The sequence below is a fragment of the Myotis daubentonii genome, chromosome 3 (genome assembly GCF_963259705.1).
Source record: "Myotis daubentonii chromosome 3, mMyoDau2.1, whole genome shotgun sequence".
Taxonomy (NCBI): Eukaryota; Metazoa; Chordata; class Mammalia; order Chiroptera; family Vespertilionidae; genus Myotis; species Myotis daubentonii.
Window position 1 is genome coordinate 207708587 of NC_081842.1, and position 24723 is coordinate 207733309.

At 40.9% G+C, this 24723-nt stretch overlaps 1 protein-coding gene across 18 annotated transcripts in view; it reads left to right on the top strand.

Annotated features, from left to right (window-relative positions):
• Positions 1-23976, top strand: part of EIF4G3 (eukaryotic translation initiation factor 4 gamma 3) — a 311606-nt gene extending 287630 nt beyond the window's left edge. For all 18 annotated transcript variants that reach the window (XM_059690920.1, XM_059690914.1, XM_059690919.1 and 15 more), the window contains 7 exons: positions 2951-3076; positions 5807-5888; positions 8364-8462; positions 14859-15005; positions 16290-16374; positions 18074-18220; positions 23062-23976. In XM_059690920.1, coding sequence (XP_059546903.1) covers positions 2951-3076; positions 5807-5888; positions 8364-8462; positions 14859-15005; positions 16290-16374; positions 18074-18220; positions 23062-23243 — 868 coding nt within the window. In that variant the 3' untranslated portion in view covers positions 23244-23976. The remainder of the gene's footprint in view (positions 1-2950; positions 3077-5806; positions 5889-8363; positions 8463-14858; positions 15006-16289; positions 16375-18073; positions 18221-23061) is intronic.
• The last annotated feature ends 747 nt before the right edge of the window (positions 23977-24723 follow it).

The following is a 24723-nucleotide window of genomic DNA, read 5'->3' on the forward strand; positions in this document are numbered from 1 at the left end:
CTTTAGACGACTTCTTTTTTTTAAGTGTCTAGTAAGGGTAGATGAGTGCACTATTAGCACTCAACTATTAGCCACAGAATTGGAATCACTTTGAAAGTTTAATAAACATGACATCCAGGATGGTAAAAATTGGAGTTGACAATAAACACAAAATAATGTGTCCTTCAGGAGGCTTGATATTTTAGTTTCACTTTGAGAAATGTTTGTTGGAGAGGAAATTTTTATCACCTCCTTTTTTGGAACTTTTCTTGCCACAATGGCATTTCTGCCTTTGTAAGAAGTTAGTGTTCAGAGCTTACACAGACATTCATACTAAGGTTCAAGTGCAAAATTGCAGAGGTGCCAGTGGACAGTGAAGACCCTATTTGCTCATCTAGGTAGGATCTGGTTTAAATAGTCTTTGCAGATGATACTGCAGTAGAAGAAGGCTTTTCATCTTCTTTTATTTCTCCCTTTTACCTGTAGTTAGATTCTTTTGGTTAGTCATAATAATACTTGATCAATCTGACTTTTAGATGTACTCACTAATCTCTTCCTTATTTATCTACAGCCAAATTTCCATTTAAAACTTAGTTATCTTCATGCAAATTGTGCAAGAGCTGCTGACAATATCATTTCCAAACTGTGTTAGATTATTTTGGTCTTTTAGCAGATTTCTGATCAGACCTTTACTGAATTTTTTAAAATTCCAACTTTTAACCATGTACTCCTTTTCTAAATTAAATTTTAGGCAGGAACCCAGTATATAAAATAAATAAAAGTAGATCTTCTATCATTGAAATGGGGGGAGGATGCCTAAAGTCCCACCTATATGGACCCTTTCCAAAGTGCAGTCCAGTGGGTGTGATGGTCACTACATACCAAGAAGCAAGGGTATGGTATAGCTCTATTCAGTCATTCAAGCAGCAAAAAATGTGTATTATGCAAGGCATTTTTATAGACGATGTAGTATGTAGTCCAAAGACTACTGTGTGTAGGAGCTTCTACGTACCTAGGATTTTTCTTTTAAAACCATACAAAAGGATTTAGGAACTAAAAGGAAATATAACAGGATTGTTTTATGGAAATCCTATGTTCAGCCAAACATGTTTTTTTATCAGCAGTATGTATTTGACCAGTGATTGTGTTCTGCAAATAGTCCCATGACTAATTGAGAAGTAGAATACCAAGGCAAGAATATGGGTATCTTTTAGTTTTAATATGAGATGAAAATAGCAGTAGTTATACTGCTGAAAGACCAGCACGGCTGCAGTTATTGTCTCATGGGCTCATTAAACAGCTTAATCTGTGCCACTAACCCATGAAACATGAATTGGCATTATAGGGTGATTAACCCAGAAATCTTGGAGTCCGTCCAGGTTATGGCCTATTAGTAGCACATTAACTGAGCTGAAAGTCTACACATAATGGGAGGATAGTCAAGTATCTGTTGTATCACAAAGAGATGTCAAATAATTCCAAGCTGGAAACTCAGAAAGTTGGCGTTAAGGATTCATGGATTCCAGAGTTGGATAATGTGGTTAAGCTGCAAACTGTTTTTGAAATGGCACCTTTAGAAAGGTGACTATCCCTCATAGTGGTACCTTTTTGTTTAAGTGAAAAATTTTAATGACGTGAAGTATAGGCTTCTGAGGTAGGTAAGGAAGAGTGGCATACTCTGCTAGAAACTAGAACTGCAGTGGAAAAGCACACAGTATATATGCAGAGATCTGAAAGGACATAAAAACAAATACCACCTGTCCATGGCCTCTTCATTCATTCTTCCCTTTTCTTGTGACTATGTGTAGTTCCTTGTAAGTATGTATGTGTGTCCTATAATTAAATTTACTTTTGCTTTTGTACTTTTTAAAATGCTATATAGCCCTGGCTGGTTTGACTCAGTGGATATAGCGTCAGCCTGTGGACTGAAGGGTCCCAGGTTTGATTCCGGTCAAGGGCATGTATTTTGGTTGCGGGCACATCCCAGTGGGGGGTGTGCAAGAGGCAGCTGATCGATGTTTCTAACTCTCTCTATCCCTCTTCCTTCCTCTCTGTAGGAAATTGATAAAATATATATTTTTAAAAATGCTATATATGGGACTAATTAAGAAAGTCTTAAGTTATGTTTTTATGCTTATAACTGAATAGCTATGCTATATATGGGACTAATTAAGAAAGTCTTAGGTTATGTTTTTATGCTTATAACTGAATAGCTATGCTGTTGAGCCTAAGTAAAATTGCATTGATATTTTGTATTTGACTTTCCTAAGTACTATATTCAAATCCCATTTATTTCACTTCATATTGAGAAATATTTCATAGCCTGAAACTATTAATTTTTCTTTGAAAATACAACAGTTGGTAACATGTTATAATGCTGGTGTTATTAGTAAAGTTGTCCAACTCATTTATATCCTTCCAGTTTTTCCCCTATTGTAAGCTCCTAAGGACAAAGGGTTTTGCCTTTTCTTCTCTTTGTTTCTGATCTGTACTACACTAAATTTTTAGTCAGTGCTTCTGGCTGACTCCAAAGATATGATATTCAACTGTAATGAGTTCTTTATAGTATAGGCTTCTAAGGTAGGTAAGGAAGAGTGGCATACTCTGATTAAATTGATAGCTATTCCCCCAGAATTTCACATGGCTGCCTCATTTCCATCATTTAAGTCTTTCAAATGTCACCTCAACACAGAGGTATTTTCTGACCACCAGCTGTATTGGGATATCCTAGTACCATAGTTCATGTTCTTCAGCGTATTGTATTGGCCCTATCTGCAAAGATGCTTTTCTCTCCCTCCCCCAACACTAATATAAGCTCTTTGAGAGCAAGAACCAGTTACTTTACGCCCAGAACAGTACCTAACGTAGCAAGTGCTTAATTGGCACTTCTTTGCTGACTGATTTTGGTCTCTTTACTTACTCTTAACTTTTGAATTACATTTGCATGTGAATTTTTTCCTGTTCTTTTTAGCTTTTCAGAAACATTGGAAACAGCAGATGACATGGCCATTGATATTCCTCATATTTGGTTGTACCTTGCTGAACTGGTAACTCCCATGTTAAAAGAAGGCGGAATCTCCATGCGAGAACTTATCATGTAAGTTGTTCTTGTTTCTTTTGCTATATGTCAAGTTAAACTGATGCAAAACTCATCAGCTGGCCTTCTAGCATAATGCTGTTCCCTTAGTACAGCAGTTTTCAACCTTTTTCATCTTATAGCACACACAAACTAATTACTAAAATTCTGCAGCACAACAAAAAAATACATTTTTTGCTGATCTGACAAAAATAGGTATAATTTTTACTCATTCACACCAAACAGCTATTGTTATGTTGGCTGTTATCATTTTTTTATTTGACAATCTAAGGAAAAGGTCAGTGCCCCTGACTAAATAGTCAGGTAGTACATGTTTTAAACGTTCTCACTGGGAAAGGATAATTCCCTCAGTAATGTTGGGAAAACTGGATGACACCTGCAGAAGAATAATTAAGCCCTATCTTACCCCACTCACAATTAATGGAAATGGAGTAAAGATGGAAACCATAAAACTCGTAAAAGATATAAAGAGAAAACTCCTTTACCTCAAAAAATGTTAGGTAGTGTTAAATTTTCTATTTGTCTTCAAGATCAAACTCCTTAGGTTGACTAATAAACACTTTATAATCTGGCCTTTGTTTTTATCTTCAATTTCACATTTTCTAACTTCCTCCTTCCAATCAACTCCCACCTACCACCACTTGCTCCCCAACACAACACACACAAACTCTTGTCTGGTTATATTAACCTACTAGGAGTTTCCTAACTGTACCAGGATCTGCCAGCATTTCCTATCCTGCTCTTCTTTCCTGTTGACTGACACACTCCCTCCTTCCCCTCCTATCTACATAATCTCACTGTACTTCCTTATATATTGTATTTTTAATTCTTAACATTCTGGTTAACGTTAGATTGTAAAACTAATGTTCAATAAATCTGTAATGAATTCATGAATGGATATGTTCGTTCATTTATTCAATAAATAAATAAAAATGATTATTGTGGCACACCAGTTGAAAATTGCTGCCATAGTGCTTTTGGAGACTCTTGGATGCAGCCAGCGACTATTTAAGACTTCTAATTTTAATGTAAAAATGTTACATTATATTAGATCTATACTGCGCAAGAGATGGGGATATTATAGCCTTGTGGTCCGTTGAGGTTAGCAGTGATTATAGATTTGGCTCCAGAATCATGTAACTGACGTAAAGGTGATTGCTCCTGGAAACTTAATGTTAACCTGACTCTTAATGTCTGTCATTGCTCCAATGTGAGAAGTTATATTTCCACATAATAGCTTATCAGACTGTGACACCTGCATAGTGCATGCTCAGGTTGTTATAAAAGGAACTGAGGTCTCAGGCATTCCTAAATTTGAACATGAGTGGGAAATTATTGCCATGTTGTATAGGCTAGTTTTCCCTAAAAATTGTTCATATAGTCAAAGTCTATATCAGCGGTTCTCAACCTGTGGGTCGCGACCCCTTTGGGAGTCGAACGACCCTTTCACAGGGGTCGCCTAAGACCATCGGAAAACACATATATAATTACATGTTGTTTTTGTGATTAATCACTATGCTTTAATTATGTTTAATTTGTAACAATGAAATTGGGGGTCACCACAACATGAGGAACTGTATTAAAGGGTCACAGCATTAGGAAGGTTGAGAACCACTGGTCTATATGCTGTTGTGTCTCTTTTCTTTGACATTCACAAGTTTATTATAGCACATTCAAGATTATGAGAATTCTATAGTAAAACAAAAAAGTAAAAACTATTCAGGTTTGTTTAATTCACTTGCCTCACTTAATTGACAATAGATTTTATTTATTTTTTTAAGGAATGACTATTGATACCCTACAGAATACAATTTAGGAAATACTGGCTTAGACTATGAAAAAATTGGTCCATTTCTATGTTTCATCTATATTCTTTATAAAAAGGCTTCCTTTCTTAAAAACACTTAATAACTAAGTTTTACAACTCCCTGTTGCCTAAGGTGCTTCTCTCCTTCCAGCTTAAAGTGGGATTTATTTTTTAAAAATATATTGTTATGGATTTCAAAGAGGAAGGGAGAGGGAGAGAGATAGACACATCACTGATGAGAGAGAATCATTGATCAGCTGCCTCTTGCATGCCCCACACTGGGGATCAAGCCCACAACCTGGACTTGTGCCCCAACCAGGAATCGAACCTCCACCTCCTGGTTCATAGGTCGATGCTCAACCACTGAGGCAGGGATTTATGTAAATAAATAGATTATTAAGTAAGAATGAGCCTTGCGCCCTACCCGGTTTGGCTCAGTGGGTGGAGCGTTGGCCTGCAGACTAAAAGGTCCCGGGTTCGATTCCGGTCAAGGGCATGTGCCTTGGTTGCAGGCACGTCCCCAGTGGGGGGATGTGCGGGAGGCAGCTGGTCGATGTTTCTCTCTCATTGATGTTTCTAGCTCTCTATCCCTCTCCCTTCTTCTCTGTGGAAAGTCAGTAAAATATATTTTTAAAAAAGAAAAGAAAAAAAAGAATGAGCCTTGCAATTGCTTCTATAATTGAAGCAGTTACAGAAAAAGACAAAACCTAGGAATTCTAACGTCCTTTTCCAGCTTCTCCATGAAACATAAAATGAACCTGAACTACTTCTGCTGAAAATTATTCCGAGTCGGTATTGGATTTGGCTGGCCCAGTGTTATTTAGATGGACAGTATCTGTTCTTTTGGCACACATTGTTTGCCTACTGTTCTAGAACAGGGAATTTGTTCTAAGGCACTTAATCACTACTCTTTTCTTTTACAGAGAATTTTGCAAACCTTTACTTCCTGTTGGAAGAGCTGGAATCTTGCTTTCTGAAATATTGCACCTTCTATGCAAACAAATGGTGAGTGTTAAACTGAGTGTCCGACTCAACAGCATATTAGGAAGGGCAGTGATTTTGACCTTGGGTTATTTGTAAATAGCTTAGGTGTCGCTGTGCACGTAATTCTGTTTCCTTTTATTATTTGAAAAAAAAAATTGAGGTCTCTGTTTCAGTCTAGTTTCATCCAGGGGTTTATTTGTCCTTCTGTTTACTAGTAACTTGGAAAAGAATTACCTAATCTTAACTAGATTTGATAAAATTCTAAAGAATTTCAAGATACCTTTATTTGTGGCTAGTTATTTTATCTTCTCTTGAAACAAAATGGCTGCATTATTGCCCTAGCCGGTTTGGCTCAGTGGATAGGCCCTCTGCCTGAGGACTGAAGGGTCCCCATTCGATTCTGGTCAAGGGCACATGCCCTAGTTGTGGGCTCGATCCCCAGTAGGGGGCATGCAGGAGGCAGCCAATTAATGATTCTCTCTCATCATTGATGTTTCTCTCTTTCTCTTCCTCTCTGAAATCAGGAAAAATATATATATATATTTTTTTAATGGCTGCATTATTTATACTTTCTAATGTATTTCAATGAAAATTCCTCTGCTTTCAAAGAAAGATGGGATTAATCATTAAGTGATTGATTTTTTTTCCCTGGACAGATGGCTGGTTAATTGGAGGGTTGTCCTGTACACCAAAAGGTTTCAGGGTTGATCTCTGGTCGGGGCATGTACTGGAGGCAACCGATCAGTTTCCCTCTCACATTTTCCCCCTCGCTCTTCCGTCCTCTCTCTCTAAAAACCAATGAGAACATATCCTTGGGTGATGATTTTAAAAATATGATTGATTTTATTTTTTTTATCATGGGCTAGGTTATCTGATTACAAATAGGTGGTAAAAATGACTGCAGGATTGTAAATCTCTATCTTAAAGTTAAATTCATTTTAATTTAATAAATACTACACAACTCTCTGCAAAGGTCTATGTTAGGATCTCAATCCACAAAGAATTCTAAACCATCAAGGAATTTATAAACTGGAAAGGGAGACAGATGAGTCTAAACCAATAGTTTCAAAAGAGTGTGTCAGTGCACTGTTAGAGGTCTAATGGGTTTGGTTTGGGAAAGGGGTGTGGCACCACATAGGTGATGTATTGCCTGGGGTCCTATGTCAAAACAAAGTAAAACTCAAGCATGAAAATTCCAGAGTGATTTCTGACTTACTTAAACCAAAACTAAAAATATTGAGATGATAGTTTTCATCGTTTTATAGGCATTGATAAAAACAATTCAGTGTTTTATTTCTCCTTATAAATCTAGAGAAGTCCTTCTGTATTACATTTGTGTAATAGTTATTCATAGACAGGTATACCAAATAACCTGGACTCTGGTTCTAGTTGCTTATCTATTTGTTATTAATACACTTTGCTTGCTGGCACTAAGTTTTTATTGAACCCTAATTGCAGATCAAAAAGTCCCTTCTTCTCTCCCATCTACTTGACTTAGTCCTTATTTAAAACTCAAAATTCTTGTTAACTTTTTTGTAAAAACTAAAATGAAATTCTCATAGAGCATAAAGTCTGCAATCAAACAGCCTCAAAATGTGACGTTTTCTTTTATCGCTATGCCTTTATGCAATCATCAGTTTTCTAGCTGATCACAGCTCTTCTCCGTTTCTTGTGTTCAACCTGTGCTTTTCCCTTGAAATACTTCTCATACCTGGTTCAAGAGCAACAACTTTATTAGCCTTCGCACATTAGGCAGCATAATCATGATCTACTAGGAAGAGGAGTACCAGTAAGATTGTTGAGTGGCTTTAATAGCAGATGCTTCTAGCACTATCTAGGAAAGAAAGTGTTGAATTTGTAACCTCTGTGTTTTAATCACTTTTTAAATTCCAAGTACCAGCTTGCCAATCCCCACATTAATCAGCCAGTAAAAAAAAAAATGATTAAACCTTAAACAGCTAAATTTCACTCATTCACCATTATATTTCTACTAGAGGCCCGGTGCACAAAATTCGTGCATGGTGTGTCCCTCAGCCCAGCCTGTACCCTCTCCAATCTGGGACCCCTCTCACAATCCAGGACTGCTGGCTCCCAACCGCTCGCCTGCCTGCCTGCCTGCCTGATCACCCCCTAACCACTCCCCTGCCAGCCTGTTCGACGCCTAACTGCTCCCCTGCCGGCCCGATTGCCCCTAACTACCCTCCCCTGCAGGCCTGTTCACCCTCAACTGCCCTCCTCTGCCGGCCATCTGTGGTGGCCATCTTTGTCCACATGGGGGCGGCCATCTTGTGTGTTGGAGTGATGGTCAGTTTGCACATTACCCCTTTATTATATAGGATACTTTCAGACATCTGAGTTTCAATGCTTAGAGTCCTAAGAAATTAACTTCATATTAGCAAGGGAAAGTTTTGAATTTTTAGTCTTAATAGTTCTGCACTCTGTTTTTTTCTCTTGCCAATATAAAAGTAAATGGATTTTGACTTATCTCTGTTTCAGAGCCATAAGAAAGTGGGAGCCCTATGGAGGGAGGCTGACCTCAGCTGGAAGGACTTTTTACCAGAAGGGAAAGATGTACATAATTTTCTCTTGGAACAGGTAAGAACAAGACTTATTCCTTCCTGTTTGATAATACATATTTTCAGTACACAATTGGGAATATGAAATATGTATATGTGGAGGACCAATTTAATTTATACATGGATTTTCAACTGCACAGGTGATTGGTTTTCCTCACCCCATGTTGTTCAAGGGTCAACCATAGTAAGTCTATTTTATCTTATTATTTTTTAAATATATTTTTATTGATTTCAGAGAGGAAGGGAGAGGGAGAGAGAGAGAGAAACATCAATGATGAGAGAGAATCACTGATCAGCACCTCCTGCACGACCCCTACAGGGGATCAAGTCTGCAACCCAGGCATGTACCCTTGACTAGAATTGAACCCAGGACCCTTTAGTCCACAGGCTGACACTCTGTCCACTGAGCCAAACCAGCTAGGACCATAGTAAGTCTGTTTTATAAAGGAAATGAAGATAATTTCATTAACATTCTAGTCATTAAAATTAGATCAAAATAGGAGTTACTGGCTGCCTGTGGAGTTAATGAATTAAAGACATCAATGACCACACACAAGAAGGAATGTAGTCCTTGTCTAAAAGTCATCAAACAGATAACTGCACCATCACCAGTCCCTGGGTAAGGGAGAGAAAGATATCTAGAGTTTCCACATTATAATATTAAAATGTCTAGTTCTCAACAAAAAAAATTATAAAGCATACAGAGAAACAGGAAAATATGGCTCATTCACAGGGATAAAAAAAAAACTGACAGAAAGCATCCCTGAGGAAGCCCAAAACATTGTGCACACCAGACAAAGACTTTAACTGTTTTAAATGTGCTCAAATTGCTGAGGAAAACCATGGAAAAAGAACTGAAGGAGAACGATGTATGAACAAGTTGGGAATATGGGTAAAATAGTAGAAATTATAAATAAGAACTAAACAAACTCTGGATCTGAAAAATTACAGTAGCTGAAGTAAAAATTAACTACAGTCATGCAACACTTAATGATATTTCGGTCAAAGTCAGACCACATACATGATTTTGGTCCCATCCTATATAATAAAGAGCTAACATGCAAATGACCATCATGCCCTCAGACCCTCACGCTGGAACTGCTCAGACACTCAACACTGGGGAGAGAGGAATGGGGACCAGCCAGGCCACAGCCCGCCCCGTGATCCCGGGCACCTGCGCCTGCGGCCTGGGAGAGGGACAAGCTGCCCACACCGTGGTACTGGGCACCTACGGCTGCGGCCCAGGTGAAGCCACCTGCCCACGGTCCCCTGCGGTCGGCCAGAGGGCGGGAAGCCCGGGTCCTGGGTGCCTGCAGCTGGCCAGAGGAGGGAATCCTGGGTCCCAGGTGCAGGGCAAGGCAGAGGCATTTAGGGGTGATCAGGCCAGCAGGGGAGCAGTTAGGGGTGATCAGGCAGGTAGGGGAGCAGTTAGGGGCAATCAGGCAGGTGAGCAGTTAGGAGCTGGTGGTCCTGGATTGCGAGAGGCAGTCGGACATCCCCCAAGGGGGTCCCAGATTGGAGAGGGTGCAGGCCGGGCACAAATTTCATGCACCAGGCCTCTAGTCTATATATATAAAATTATAAGCGACTGTTAACCAGTCGACCAGTTGCTATGACACACACTGACCACCAGGGGGCAGACACTCAATGCAGGAGCTGCCCCCTGGTGGTCAGTGCACTTCCACAGCCAACCTCCTGCAGTCCCTTCCCCTGTCTAGCAGGCTCCGGCCAACAGCTGGCAGGCCCTGATCAGGACTGGGCGAGACGGCCCCGATAGGCCCTGATCGCTGGCCAGGCCTAGGGACCCTATCTGTGCATGAGTTTCGTGCACTGGGCCTCTAGTATGATTATAATGGAGCTGAAAAATTCTGGTCACCTAGTGACACTGCAGCAGTCATTAAAGGGAAAAAGTTGCAAAAATCAACAAGTTTGTGACTGAGATGACAAGCAGCTTTAACCTGGGTGTGGTTGATGACATTGAAGCACTCCTAGTGTGGCTCCGGAAGAATGAACTAATGAGGAGTTGTTGGTACTAGAACAGGACACATAGCTGAAGAAGAGGCAAGAGAAAGGAAACCGCAGAAGAAAAAGAAGAACCTCCAAGAAAGTTCACCATGAAGGCTTTAGCAGAAGCATTTGCAGACCTCAACAAGCTCCTTGAAAAGTTTGACAACATGGACCCCAATACTAAAAGGTTTACATTGAATAAAGAGGAATGTGCATGGTGCATTATCTGCTTACAAACAAATCTATAATAAATTTTAAAAAAAGAGCCCTAGCCGGTTTGGCTCAGTGGATAGAGCGTTGACCTGCAGACTGACTGGTCCCAGGTTCGATTCCGGTCAAGGGCACATGCCCAGGTTGTGGGCTCAATCCCCAGTGTGGGGCATGCAGGAGGCAGCCAATCAATGATTCTCTCATCATGTTTCTTTCTCTCCCTTCCCCTTTCTCTCTGAAATCACTAAAAAATATATATTAAAAAATAATAATAAAGAAACCAAGCAAACCACCACAGACATATTTCTGAAGAGTGACACCTCCTCAAGGAGAGCCTCTGTCAGCTCCTTCAGGAGATATTCCAGAAGGCATTGCTGTCGAAGCTGATGACAGCTCCATCCATTCCTCTTGTTGCCCTTGGAGGCCTTCCAGTGCGACAAAATGTGAAGGTGGAAAACAGTGATATTGATAATCCTGACCCAGTGTAGGCCTGGACTGATATGTTTGTGTTTCAGGTTTTAACAAGAAAAGTTTAAAAAGTTAAAAAAATGTTAAAAGTAGAAAAAGATTAACAGATAATGATATAAAGAAAATACTTTTGTACAGCTATACAATATGTATTTTAAGCTAATTGTTAATATAACAGAGTCAAAATGGCTAGTTTGTTTTTTAATGCTCACCTGAGGATATGTTTTTATTGGTCTCTAGAGAGAGAGGATGGAAGTGAGAGAGAGAAACATCAATGTGAGAGATAAACATTGATCAGTGGCCTTCGTGTGTACCCCAATCAGGAAGCGAATCCACAACCTTTTGGAATATGGGATGATGCTCTAACCAACTGAGCCACCTGGTCAGGGCAAAAAAGTTTTTAAAAATTAAAGTTTACAAAGTAAAAATGTTACAGTAAGCTAAGGTTTATTTATTATTGAAGAAAGAAAGATATTTTTGTAAGTTTAGTGTAGTCTAAGTATAGAATGTTTATAAAGTTTACAGTAATGTACAGTAAGTTGTAGACCTTCAAATTCACTCATTGACTCACCCAGAGCAACTTTTGGCCCCGCAAGCTCCATTCATAATAAGTACATATAAGTGGATCTATGCAATTCAAACCTATATTATTCAAGGACAACTGTATTATACCTTTTCTATATTTATATACTAGAGGCCCGGTGCACAAAAATTTGTGCACTCGGGGTTGGGAGAGGAGGTCCCTCAGCCTGGCCTGTGCCCTCTCACAGTCTGGGACCCATCAGGAGATAATGACCTGCTGGCTTAGGCCTGCTCCCGGGTGGCAGAGGGCAGGCCCAATCCCTAGGTGCAGCCCCTGGTTGGGCTCAGAGCAGGGCCAATTGGGGAGTTGGGGCACCGCCCCCTGTCATGCACAGAGCACGGCGGATTGGGAGGTTGCGATGCCACCCTCAGTCACGCTCAGGGTAGGGCCGATTGGGGGGTTGGGGCACCGCCCCCTGTCACACTCAAGGCAGGGTCCATAGGGAGGTTGCAGCGCCACTCCTGTCATGCACAGAGTAGGGCCCATCAGGGGGGTTGGGGCTCTGTACCCTGTCACACACAGAGCAGGGCCGATCAGAGGGTTAGGGCTCCGCACCCTGTCACACTGATCCCGGTGCTGGGAGGCCTCGCTGCTCTGCTGATCCCAGGGCCAGGACACCTCTAGGCTCCCCTGATCCCTGGCCTGGAGGCCTCTCGGCTGCTGATAACCATGGCCTGTAGGCCTCTTGGCTCCGCTGATAACTGGGGCCTGGAGGCCTCTCGGCTCCGCTGATCTCTAGCCAGGAGGACTCTCGGCTGCTGATAACCTGGCTGGGAGGCCTCTCGGCTCCGCTGATCATGGGTCCGGGAGGCCTCTGGGCTCCGCTGATCACGGGCCTGGAGCGGGCCGGGAGGCCTCTTGGCTGATCACCAGGGCCGGGAGGCCTCTGGACTCCGCTGATCACCAGGGCTGGGAGGCCTCTCGGCTCCGCTGATCACCGGGGCTGGGAGGCCTCTTCGCTCCGCTGATCGCAGGGCCTCCGACTCCTCTGATCGCGGGGCCAGGAGCGGGCCGGGAGGCCTCTCGGCTGATCACCGGGCCGGGAGGCCTCTGGACTCCGCTGATCACCGGGGCTGGGAGGCCTCTCGGCTCCGCTGATCACCTGGGCTGGGAGGCCTCTCGACTCCGCTGATCACCGGGGCTGGGAGGCCTCTCGGCTCCGCTGATCACCTGGACTCCGCTGATCACCTGGGCTGGGAGGCCTCTCGGATCCGCTGATCACCGGGGCTGGGAGGCCTCTCGGCTCCGCTGATCTCGGGGCCTCCGACTCCGCTGATCGCGGGCTGGGAGGCCTCTCGGCTCTGCTGATCACCTGGGCTGGGAGGCCTCTCGACTCCGCTGATCACCTGGGCTGGGAGGCCTCTCGGCTCCGCTGATCACCGGGGCTGGGAGGCCTCTCGGCTCTGCTGATCACCTGGACTCCGCTGATCACCTGGGCTGGGAGGCCTCTCGGCTCCGCTGATCACCTGGGCTGGGAGGCCTCTCGGCTCCGCTGATCACCAGGGCTGGGAGGCCTCTCGGCTCCACTGATCACCTGGGCTGGGAGGCCTCTCGGATCCACTGATCACCGGGGCCGGGAGGCCTCTGACTCCGCTGATCACCTGGGCTGGGAGGCCTCTCGGATCCACTGATCACCGGGGCCGGGAGGCCTCCGACTCCGCTGATCACCTGGGCTGGGAGGCCTCTCGGATCCGCTGATCACTGGGGCCGGCAGGCCTCTCGGATCCGCTGATCACGGGGCCGGGAGGCCTCTCGGCTCGGATGATAACCGGGGCTGGGGGGCCTCTAGGCTCTGCTGATCACAGGGCTGGGCCGACTCTCGCCTCCCTGATTGCGGGGCTGGGCCGACTCTGGCCTCCGCTGATCTCGGGCCGGGAGGCCTCTCGGCTCCGCTGATCGTGGGGCCGGGAGGCCTCTCGACTCTGCTGATCCCAGGCCCTGAGGCCTCTCTGCCCTGCTGCTTCAGGGCTGTTTGGCTTCGCTCTTCTTGGAGCCTGAGTATGCAAATTAACCGCCATCTTTTAGCTTCTATAATTGAAACATTGTATCTTTTGGAGTTGTTGCTTCAGGAGCTCAGAGCCCCGCAGCTGCGGGGATCCTTGACTTTCTCCATCGCTGGGGCAACCAAGCCTCCTATTCTCAGCTGCCTGGCTGCCAGCTGCCCTCTTGGCTGACAGTTAATTTGCATATCTCACTGATTAGCCAATGAAAAAGGTATCAGTCGTATGCCAATTACCATTTTTCTCTTTTATTAGTATAGGATACTTAGATACACAAATACCTACCACTGAGTTAGAATTACCTATCGTACAGTAGCATGCTGTACAACTTGGTAGCCTAGAAGCAGTTGGCTTTACCATATAGTCTAGGTGTGTAGTAGACTATACCATCTAGGTTTGTGTAAGGGCATTCTGTGATTGCACAGTGAAATTGCCTAATGACGCATTTCTCAGAATGTATCCCTGTTGTTAAGCAACACATTACTGTAAAGGGGTTCAACAACAGATTTGAGCAGGCAGAAGAAAAACTCAGCGAACTTGAAAATAGGGCAATTGAAATTGTTCAGTCAGGAGACACTGATTTAGACTAATCTACTCCCATGAAAATTCATCCTTAATTTTTGCAAAAGATACATTATTTTATTAATTGTTTTACTAATGAAGTTTCTGGTATTGTTCTATGAAACTGAATATCATTGAATTTTATAAATTAAAAAGTCCCTGTATCAATATATGTTACTATAATTTAAATTTTTAAAATTATAATAACATATATTGGAAAATTAACTCACTAAACATATGAAAATGCTTTATAAGAAGAAATTGCTGAGTTTGAGGAGCAGAAAGAAAAATGAATTTTAAAAACTTAACGAAGCCCTAAGGCCCTGTTGGATATGCTAAGAGCAAGACAAACCCATAATGATTGGAAGGTAAGCGTACGCAGAGAGATTGTTCTAGGGGTTTTGTTTGTTTGCTTGTTTATAAATAGAATCAAAAATACAGAGTAGAAAAAATTGGAGAAATATTCAGAAGGATAGTGCGGATCATTTTGATCCCATGTAAAATAGAAGATACACCCATGACTTTGTTTTCCTCTCAGGATGATAACACTGAATTATATCAATGTGTTTAACATTTTATGTTTCAGAAGTTGGACTTTATAGAATCTGACAGTTCCTGTTCCTCCGAAGCACTTTCAAAGAAAGAACTCTCTGCTGAAGAGCTCTATAATCGACTTGAGAAGCTTATTATTGAGGAGAAAGCAAATGATGAGCAGATCTTTGACTGGGTAGAGGTATAATGACTGTGTCACCTTCCCTGGAAGCTCTGCCAGAAAGATTCCTGAGGGCTCTCCTTAATTCACACATTACCCCTTCCCTTCATGGGAGTTTTTAACTTCAGTGAAGTTTATTTTTATTCTTACATGTATTTGAATTTTAAACAGTAAGGCTGTTTTTCTATTTTTATGAAATTCATAGTTTTATAATGACAGCTTTAATTTTTCCTGGGCAATCATTTTTAGCCTGACCCTTTCAGGGGAAAATACTATACTGGGCTCCAGGGAACACGTCCATGCCATTCCCTTCCCTCTGTCCTTCATCCGACAGGCACGTATCCTCTCAACTCTAAGGGACCCCTGAGACTGTAACCAGGGGAGCAATGGACGGCAGCAGCTCATTCCAGGCAAACCTCCTGAACTTGTCTCCAGGACCCACTTTTCCCCTTTTTCTCTGGCTTCCCAGTGAGCCCACGCAGCCCAGCCTCGACCCTCCTGTTGCTTTTTCTATGCCTTCCCTTGTTTCACTGCCCTAAGTATATTTTGTTGTGGTCAAATTCTTTCTTGCTTTTCTAAAAAAAAAAAGAAAGAAAGAAAATACCTGCCTAGGAGAAAATACCTGTCATTTTCTTTTGCTGCTCCTCTGGTTTAGGACAGTGTTTTATAGCAAGAAGATATTAAGAAAAATAAGATCTTAAGAGAAATAAACTAAGCAACAAATTGAGGGCCCATTTATTTAGCATATTTCAAAATACATTTTTTTGGCATCCTTAGAAAAGAGTAACAATTTTGTCACCACCACCTGAAGAATCTGTTTCAGGCAATACTTGAGATTTATCTCTAACTCAACATTAAAATTAAGGTAAAAAGCAGTGTTAGCACACCGAGAAAGAGTTGCACACTACTGAAAAAAGTAGTCTTTAAAATACAATGTGGTGGTGGTATAGTTCTTTCAAATTTATAGATTTGGGTAAATCATCTTAATATGGGTTATATTTTGAGGAAGAAAAATGTTTTTAAATCATTGCACTTCCAAATGTATACAGTACACAACATTGTATAATGGAATGAGCAAAGGTAGGCAGTGACACCCCTGAAAACTAAACACTGCTACTCAGAACATTTTCAGACAGAACTGGCAGTAGCCTAAGTATTTTCCAGTGAATCAGAAGATTAATTTTTGCAAGAAGGTTGAATGTGACCCCATCTGCCCTTAGTGCCAGATGGGACCTAGTTTAGGGGAAATAATTTCTCTGGTGTGTGAGGGTACCTTTAAACTGTTCCATTTACTTTTGATATCAGGCTAATCTAGATGAAAGCCAGATGAGTTCACCTACATTCCTTAGAGCTTTAATGACAGCCGTTTGTAAAGCAGCTATTATAATAGGTAAGTAACATTTCTAAAGGCAAAGTTTAACGTCTGAAATCCCCACTATGTCAAATACTACTGATTTGGGCCCGAGTTTATATTGTCTTTAACACTTGTCCTATATAGCTCAGTTTCTGTGCAGATGCATATCTTTCTGTCTACAGTGCCTGGCTGTTTCAAGCAGGGGTCAACTAGCTGCCCTGCCTGCAAAGATCCCAGATATGAACAGCTTACTGCATGCCTTCGGTTGTTTTATACTATGTAGCATGTGGCTTTTCTAATTCACACTCAAATTTATGAATTTACTTTTCATTTCCAACACTCAAAGCCTCCTCCTTCCTTTCAAGAGTTAAAATGAACAAGTTGAATATTCCTTTTTTTTTAATATATATATATTTTTTTATTGATTTCAGAGAGGAAGGGGGGGAGAGAGAGAGAGAGAGAGAGAGAGAGAGAGAGAGAGAGAGAGAGAGAGAGAGAGAGAAACATCAGTGATGAGTGATGAGAATCATTGATTGGTTGCCTTCTGCACGCCCCCACTGGGGATCAAGCCTGCAACCCAGGTGTGTGCCCTGACCAGGAATCGAACCCCAACCTAGTTCATATGTCAGTGCTCAGCCACTAAGGCACACCGGCTATGCCAGGTTGAATATTCTTAACCTACTAATATCAACCAAGGACTAATCTCAACAGGAAAGCCGTTTTATATAAATTCATATATGAGGAAAGAAATACCAGTTGCTGCTTCTGCTTTATGTTTATTTTATATAAGCCAATTTCATTGAATGTTGATGAATTTCATAGATGGATAGGATTAGGATTGGTAGAAACCCTAAATACTCCAAGCTGCCTGTAATATTTAACAGTATTTAACAAGATCATCCTGTTAGCCTTAGGTAGAAATCCACATTTCTATCACTGAAATAGGAAAACAAAATTCAACTCCAAAGTTTTTCAGAATTTTAGGTTTCTCTTTATCATTTTGGAAGACAGCTTCAGGATTCTAATTTAAGATTTCCTGTCAATTAATGTTTTTTCGATGTTAGTTTAACGAATAAACAACAAGCTAAATAGAAAGTCTTGATTAAAAATTTTTAAATAATTTCCATTATCTATGGAAATAAGACTTTGGCACTATAAAATCAGTTGGAAAATATATAAGGTGCTTTTAAAACCAATATTGTGTCCTTGTGCCAACTCACAGAGGAAATAAAACCTATGCTTCTTGGTTCTGGGGATGCGTTCCTCAGCCCTTGTATTGTGCCTTCCCCCAAAAGGCCCAGGTCAGATATGTTGTCTGCCACTGTCACAGTTAGTTCTCACCCTCCTATAATTAATAATAAAGTGGTTCTAATTCTTTTACACTTCTGAAAAGATTTACATGAACTGTCACTCTAATTTCCTTTCTAATGTTTCTAGTTTGGAAAGTCACAAAACCACTGTACCTGTTTCATTGTGATTAAAGATAAAGAATTGGGTGCACAACTGTTGAGGGAACCCAGCACTCAGAATACATCAGCCCTCCACGTTCTTTTATTATTTTGGAAAGAATGTCCCATTAAGAATTTCGGAACATTTTGAATTTCAGAATATTTGCCTTGGACCTCCTTGCTTCCTCTTTTCTTATAGAGTCACATGTGTCTTAACGACTCAGAAATTGAAAATGGCTGTGTGTTCATTCCTTAAATGTAACGCTTAGTTCTTCTATCACCTCTAGCTGACTGTTCCACCTTCCGAGTGGACACTGCTGTTATCAAGCAGAGAGTGCCGATCTTACTCAAGTACCTAGACTCGGATACAGAGAAGGAACTGCAAGCACTTTATGCACTACAAGCATCAATAGTCAAACTTGATCAACCTGCCAGTAAGTTTATGTCTTGCTACAATTAACCCAACCAGTGGTTGAGTTTTATCCAGGCCAAGATTTTAGTGATGGTATGATGGGTTTGAACAGGGATAATAGAGGAATTCCTGGTAACAAAACTCAGATAACCAACAATTTTAATGAACCTACATTTTTTATGTACTTGACTTTCGTGAGTAAATAATAACTAGTTTAAATTAGATATTTAATCCTCACTCTAGAGAGGTCTAATAAATTTTTCTGCAATGATGGAAATATATCTGTTTCTTTCATTGTGGCAATCATGAGCCACGTGTCGGTTAAGCACTTGAATGTGGCTATTGTGACTAAGGAACTAAATTTTAAAAAAAAATTTTTTAATATATTTTTATTGATTTCAGAGAGGAAGGGAGAGGGAAAGGGAGAGAGAGGTAGAAACATCAATGATGAGAGAGAATCATTGACTGGCTGCGTCCTGCACGCCCCCTACTGGGGATCGAGCCCCCAACCCGTGCATGTGCCCTTGACCAGAATTGAACCCTGGACCTTTCAGTCCGCAGGCTGACACTCTATCCACTGAGCCAAACTGACTAGGGCTTAAATCTTATATAAATGTAAATAGCCACTGTGGTTAGTGGTTACCCTATTAGACGATGCAGGTCTAGGACATCTCCATATTACCATGCGTTTTATATAAATTTCACTTTTTTAAAAACAGGTCTTTTTTTCATATTTTTATTGATTTCAGAGAGGAAGAGAGAGGGAGAAATAGAAACATCAAAGATGAGAGAGAATCACTGATTGGTTGCCTCCTGTACGCCCCCTACTGGGGATCAAGCCCACAACCTGGCATATGCCCTTGACCAGAATTGAACCTGGGACCCTTCATTCCGCTGAGCCAAGCTGGCTAGGGCAACATAGGTCTTAATAATGAAAGAGAATGATACTCTTCAGAATCCTCAGAATCCTGCAAAGTCATTAAGGCATTTTAGACTAGTTTTCAGTTAAGGGTTATGATTAATTCTGGCTAATCAGACAAATAAGGTAACCTGACAGCTAAGACTTGGTGATATTGGTAAGTTAAGTTAATTGAATTGTATTAAAGCTTGAAAATTTAGTTGAAACTTGTGAAAGTAGATATTATGTGGCTATTTTAGAGATAAAGTAGATCTTTGGCACTTCCTTGGGTTATAGCTTTTGCAAAGTTTTCCTTCTTTGCTAGTGCTAATGAATCCCTCTAGGACAGAGATTTCAACCGGTGTGCTGAAAGAATTTTGTTGTTGTTAACCCTCACTCAAGGATATTTTTTTCATTGATTGCTAAAGAGAGTGAGAGGGAGAGAGAGATCGATTGGTTGCCTCCTGCACGGTGCCCTGACTGGGGCTGGGGATCGAACCTACAACCCAGTCACTCACCCTTGACTGGGAATTGAACCCGTGACCCTTTGGTGAGAGGGCCGGCACTGTAACCACTGAGCAACCAGCCAGGGCAATGCAAGAATTTTGTGCAATATTCAATTCCTGACTATTTAGTCAGGGACACTGACCTCTTTCCCCTTAGATTGTCAAATTAAAAAATGACAACCGCCAACACAACAATAGCCATCGGGTGTGAATGAATCAAAATTATACCTTTTTTTGTCAAATCAGCAAAAAAATACTTTTTTGAGTGTACTACAGAATTTTTAGTAATTACTTTATGTGCGCCATAAGATGAAAAAGATTGAAAATCACTGTTCTAGGAGATAAAGGAGAAGATTGAAACAAATCATTCTCAGGGTATAACTGGAGAGACGTCTAAGTGTGAATAAGAGAATGAATCTGACTTTCTCTCTCTCCAGACCTTTGAAAGGTTGTTTAACATATGGCTTCCTTTTCCTATTATAGGATGAGGACACTAACTTTTCAAGAGATGGTTATAAATAGATGAAATTGATTATCAACTTTAATAATCCCCGGAGAGATGTTTAATTCTAGACTTACCAATAACATAATCAGCCACTTGCTTCCATTTCCCCATAGACCAACTGGGGTTTAGAGAAAAAAGTGACTTCAATATTAGTTGGACTAATAAAATTCCAAAATAAATCTAAAGAAAAATTTTAATATAACTCATTCTAAACTAATATTTAGTAGCAATTATTGCTTATTCCATTGCATCCCTCCATTAATATGAATGATTAGCAAGCTAACTTTAAATGAATTTTTTTTATTAATTAAATCTTTACTGTTCAGATTATTACATTTGTTCCTCTTCCCCCCCACCATAACTCCCCTCCACCCAGTTCCCATCCCACCCACCTCCCTCACTCCCCATCCACTGTCCTCATCCATAGGTGCACGATTGTTGTCCAGTCTCTTCCCGCATCCCCCTCACCCCTTTCCCGGCCAAGAATAGCCAGTCCACTCCCTTTCTATGCCCCTGATTCTATTATAATCACCAGTTCATTCTGTTCATCAGATTATTCACTTGATTTTCAGATTCACTTGTTGATAGATGTGTATTTGTTGTTCATAATTTGTATCTTTACCTTTTTCTTCTTCTTCCTCTTCTTAAAGGATACCTTTCAGCATTTCATATAATACTGGTTTGGTGGTTGTGAACTCCTTTATCTTTTTCTTATCTGTGAAGCTCTTTATCTGACCTTCAATTCTGAATGATAGCTTTGCTGGATAAAGTAATCTTGGTTGTAGGTTCTTGGCATTCATCACTTTGAATATTTCTTGCCACTCCCTTTTGGCCTGCAAAGTTTCTGTTGAGAAATCAGCTGACATTCGTATGGGTATGCCCTTGTAGGTAACTGACTTTCTTTCTCTTGCCGCTTTTAAGATTCTCTCTGTCTTTTGTTCTTGGCATTTTAATTATGATGTGTCTTGGTGTGGTCCTCTTTGGATTCCTTTTGTTTGGGGTTCTCTGTGCTTCCTGGACTTGTAAGTTCATTCCTTTCACCAGGTAGGGGCAGTTTTCTGTCATTATTTCTTCAGATAGGTTTTCAATGTCTTGCTCTCTCTCCTCTTCTGGCACCCCTATAATTCAGATGTTGGTACGCTTGAAGCTGTCCCAGAGGCTCCTTACACTATCTTTGTATTTTTGGATTCTTTTATTTTGCTTTTCTGGTTGGGTGTTTTTTGCTTCTTCGTATTTCAAATCGTTGACTTGATTCTTGCAATCCTCTAGTCTGCTATTAGGAGTCTGTATAATATTCTTTATTTCAGTCAGTGTATGCTTAATTTCTAGTTGGTCCTTTATCACAACGTCGAGGGTCTCATTAGATTTCTTGTAGATCTCATTAAGTTTATCGGCAGTTTCTAGAAAATTCTTGAAAAACCTTAAAAGTGTGGTCTTGAACTCTATATCCAGTAGTTTGCTTTCCTCCATTTCTGTCATTTGTGTCCTTTTTCTTGGTCTCCATATTTTTTATGCTTCCCTGTGTTGATAAAGTGGTTTTCTGTGCTGAGTGTCCTCTAGGGCCCAGTGGTTCAGCCTCCCCAGTTACCTGAGGAGGACACTCTTGGTGCACCCCCTTGTGGGCTTTGTGTACAGTCTTGTTGTAGTTAAGCCTTGATTGTTGTAGGTATCACTGGGAGGAATTGACCTCCAGGCCAATTGGCTGTGAGAATCAGCTGTGTCTGCAGTGGGAGAACTTCTGTGCTGGAGACACCCCTCTGGGGCAAGATTTGCTTCAATGGGGCTTTGGTGCTCACTGAATCTGCCCCCTGAGTGTGTCCTTTATGGTTCCACGGAGCTGCAAACTCTTAAATGAATTTTAAATGCCTGCAAGGAAGGAATTTTTTTTCAAGAATATATAAAGACCCTCTGTTGGATTTTATATCCTTACCAACTTTCTCCCTTTTTTGAACAATAATATAAATTGGGTTTCCATTGTGAGAGCAAAACAGAGAATTAATATTGACCAGATTATCTGAGCATTGAAAACAGTTGACAGATAAGAAAGTTTTACCCAGGTTTTTCATGTAAATTATTACTTTTTATTTTGAAAATAATATTAGAAGGGGGGGAGTACATCCTGCCTTTTCCTCCCAAATATTGTAAAATAATATATTGTTATTGTAAAATTTCAAATAATAGAGATGCATAAAATTAAGAAAAAAAATTTTTATTATTTTAATCCTCACCTAAGGTTATATTAGAGAGAGAACATTGATGTGAGAGAGAAACATCAATCAGTTGCCTCTCACACCCACCGCTACGTGGGATCGAGCCCGCAAACTAGTTATGTGCCCTGACCGGGAATTGAACCAGCGACCTTTCAGTGCACAGGACAGTGCTTCAACCAACTGAGCCACCCAGCCAGGGCTAAAAAAATTATTTTCTATTTAAGTTTTAAAGTGTTTAAGTTGACAACTACATAATATTAAACAGCTCAGCCCTGGCTGGTCTGGCTCAGTGGATAGAGTCGGCCTGTGGACTGAAGGTTCCCAGGTTTGATTCCGGTCGGGGGCACATCCCTGGGTTGTGGGCTCGATCCCTAGCGAGGGGCATGCAGGAGGCAGCCGCTGAGTGATTCACTCTCATCATTGATGTTTCTGTCTCTCTCTCCCTCTCCCTTTCTGAAATCAATAAAAATATATTTAATTAAAAAAAACAACTCAGCATTATCAGAAAATAGTTCAAATTGAACAAAACAGGAATAAGAAATAATTTAGACTGCTTACATCTTCTTTTCCTATTCTTTAGACAGTTGTTCTGCTATTTACACTATCAAGAGGGAGTATAATGAATTGTCATGGATGCTCTTTTCTTGGGGAATTAATGTGCATTCATTCATTACTTGGAAATACATTCTTTCCTTCACAACTACAGTGCCCCAAAACAGATGGTTTATTTTCACTTCCTTACAGATTTGCTACGGATGTTTTTTGACTGCCTGTATGACGAAGAGGTAATCTCCGAGGATGCCTTCTACAAATGGGAAAGCAGCAAGGACCCCGCAGAGCAGAATGGGAAGGGTGTGGCCCTCAAATCTGTCACAGCATTCTTCACGTGGCTCCGGGAAGCGGAAGAGGAATCGGAGGATAACTAAAACTTCAAATACACACAAAGAAACAAAAGAAACAATTTAAGTATTTTTTTAAAAAGTTTCACGTCTTCGCCAATCACAGTGCAGCAAGGCCAATTCTCGCAGAAACCCCCACGTGTGCACGAGTGGGAGAGGGGAAAGAGAAAAAAAGGTGATCATGGAGGAAAAAGGTACTGGAAAAAAGTAAACTTCATCCTGAGGGCGGGAGCACTAAAACCAAAATACATGTATTATTTATAGAAAATATTTTCTGTTATAATCTTTTCTTTTTAAACGAGGACTCATACTTTTAAAAAACACATCTGTTTAGCAAAAAAAAAAAAGTTGAGTACTTTTAATTTATTTTAAGGACTGCAAATGCCAGTGTAATTTTTTAATTTGCAGTTTCTGTAAACAACTTGTATAATAGAAAAGCAGAGAAATAAATTTCCCTCCCCTTCAGACGCACCTCACGTTTGTTTTAATGCAGAGTAGTTAGTCCAGATTTAAGAAGGTTTGGGGTGAACAAGGTAAGAAAGATTTTTTTTAATTTTAATTTTATTTTATTTCTTGGTATCAAATCTTTCTGCCTGCCTCTCAGCTTGCTTCAGAAAAAAAAAAAAAATCACAATAGTAATTGAAACATACATAACCTTGGAACAGAAGGAAATGCTGTGGACCAGAGAACTCCAAGAATTGTTTAAAAAAAAAAAAAAAAAGTGCTACCCTTGGAAAAGTACTCTTAATACTTTTGAAATCTTTAGAGCAACTATAAGGCTTGTAAATACATAGAAAAAATATTTAAAAAAACAAAAAGAAATTGACTCAATACTATTTCTTTTCACTTTCAAAATATAAAGAACAAAATAAAGGCAAACATTGCAAGTTTAAAAGAAAGTAAACTGACTTCTCCTTTTGACAGCTGCTGCATGTGTGCCCATCTGGGATGTGCTGTTTGTTGTCTAATCCAGATCACTCCTGGGAGAGGAGGTGGGGGTGGAGGGGGAGGACTAAGAGAGTGTGTGTCTACAGGTGGGAAATGCAAGAGCTTTGGGTAAGGAGGGCATCTGTGGGAGAGCCCCTCTGGGAGTCCAGGGAAGTTTCTTTCCAACACCAACTAGAAATGCCTTCTGGGTGGGAGCAAACCTAAGGGCAATTTTTTAAGTAACTGAGTGTTCCACTCTATGAATTGGGACTAGGAACACGGGGTCACTTTGAGACTTCCACTACTGATTTTTAAATCATCAATTGCCTCCAGAGATGTCTTCTAAAGAACGAAAGAAACCAAAGCTAAATTACACTTTTAAAAAAGTGGGCATGGGTTTTAAAAACAAACCAATACCATGTGTGAATATCACATTGTTCCCCAACTTCATCTTCACTCAAGCCATTCTGGTGAGTATAAAACCCAACTGTGGTTTGGGCTTCTCTTTCTCCTACAGATATTGGCGTGCTGTGCTTTTTGTTGGTTTTTTGTTTATTCTCTTCTTTCATGAAGCTGTAG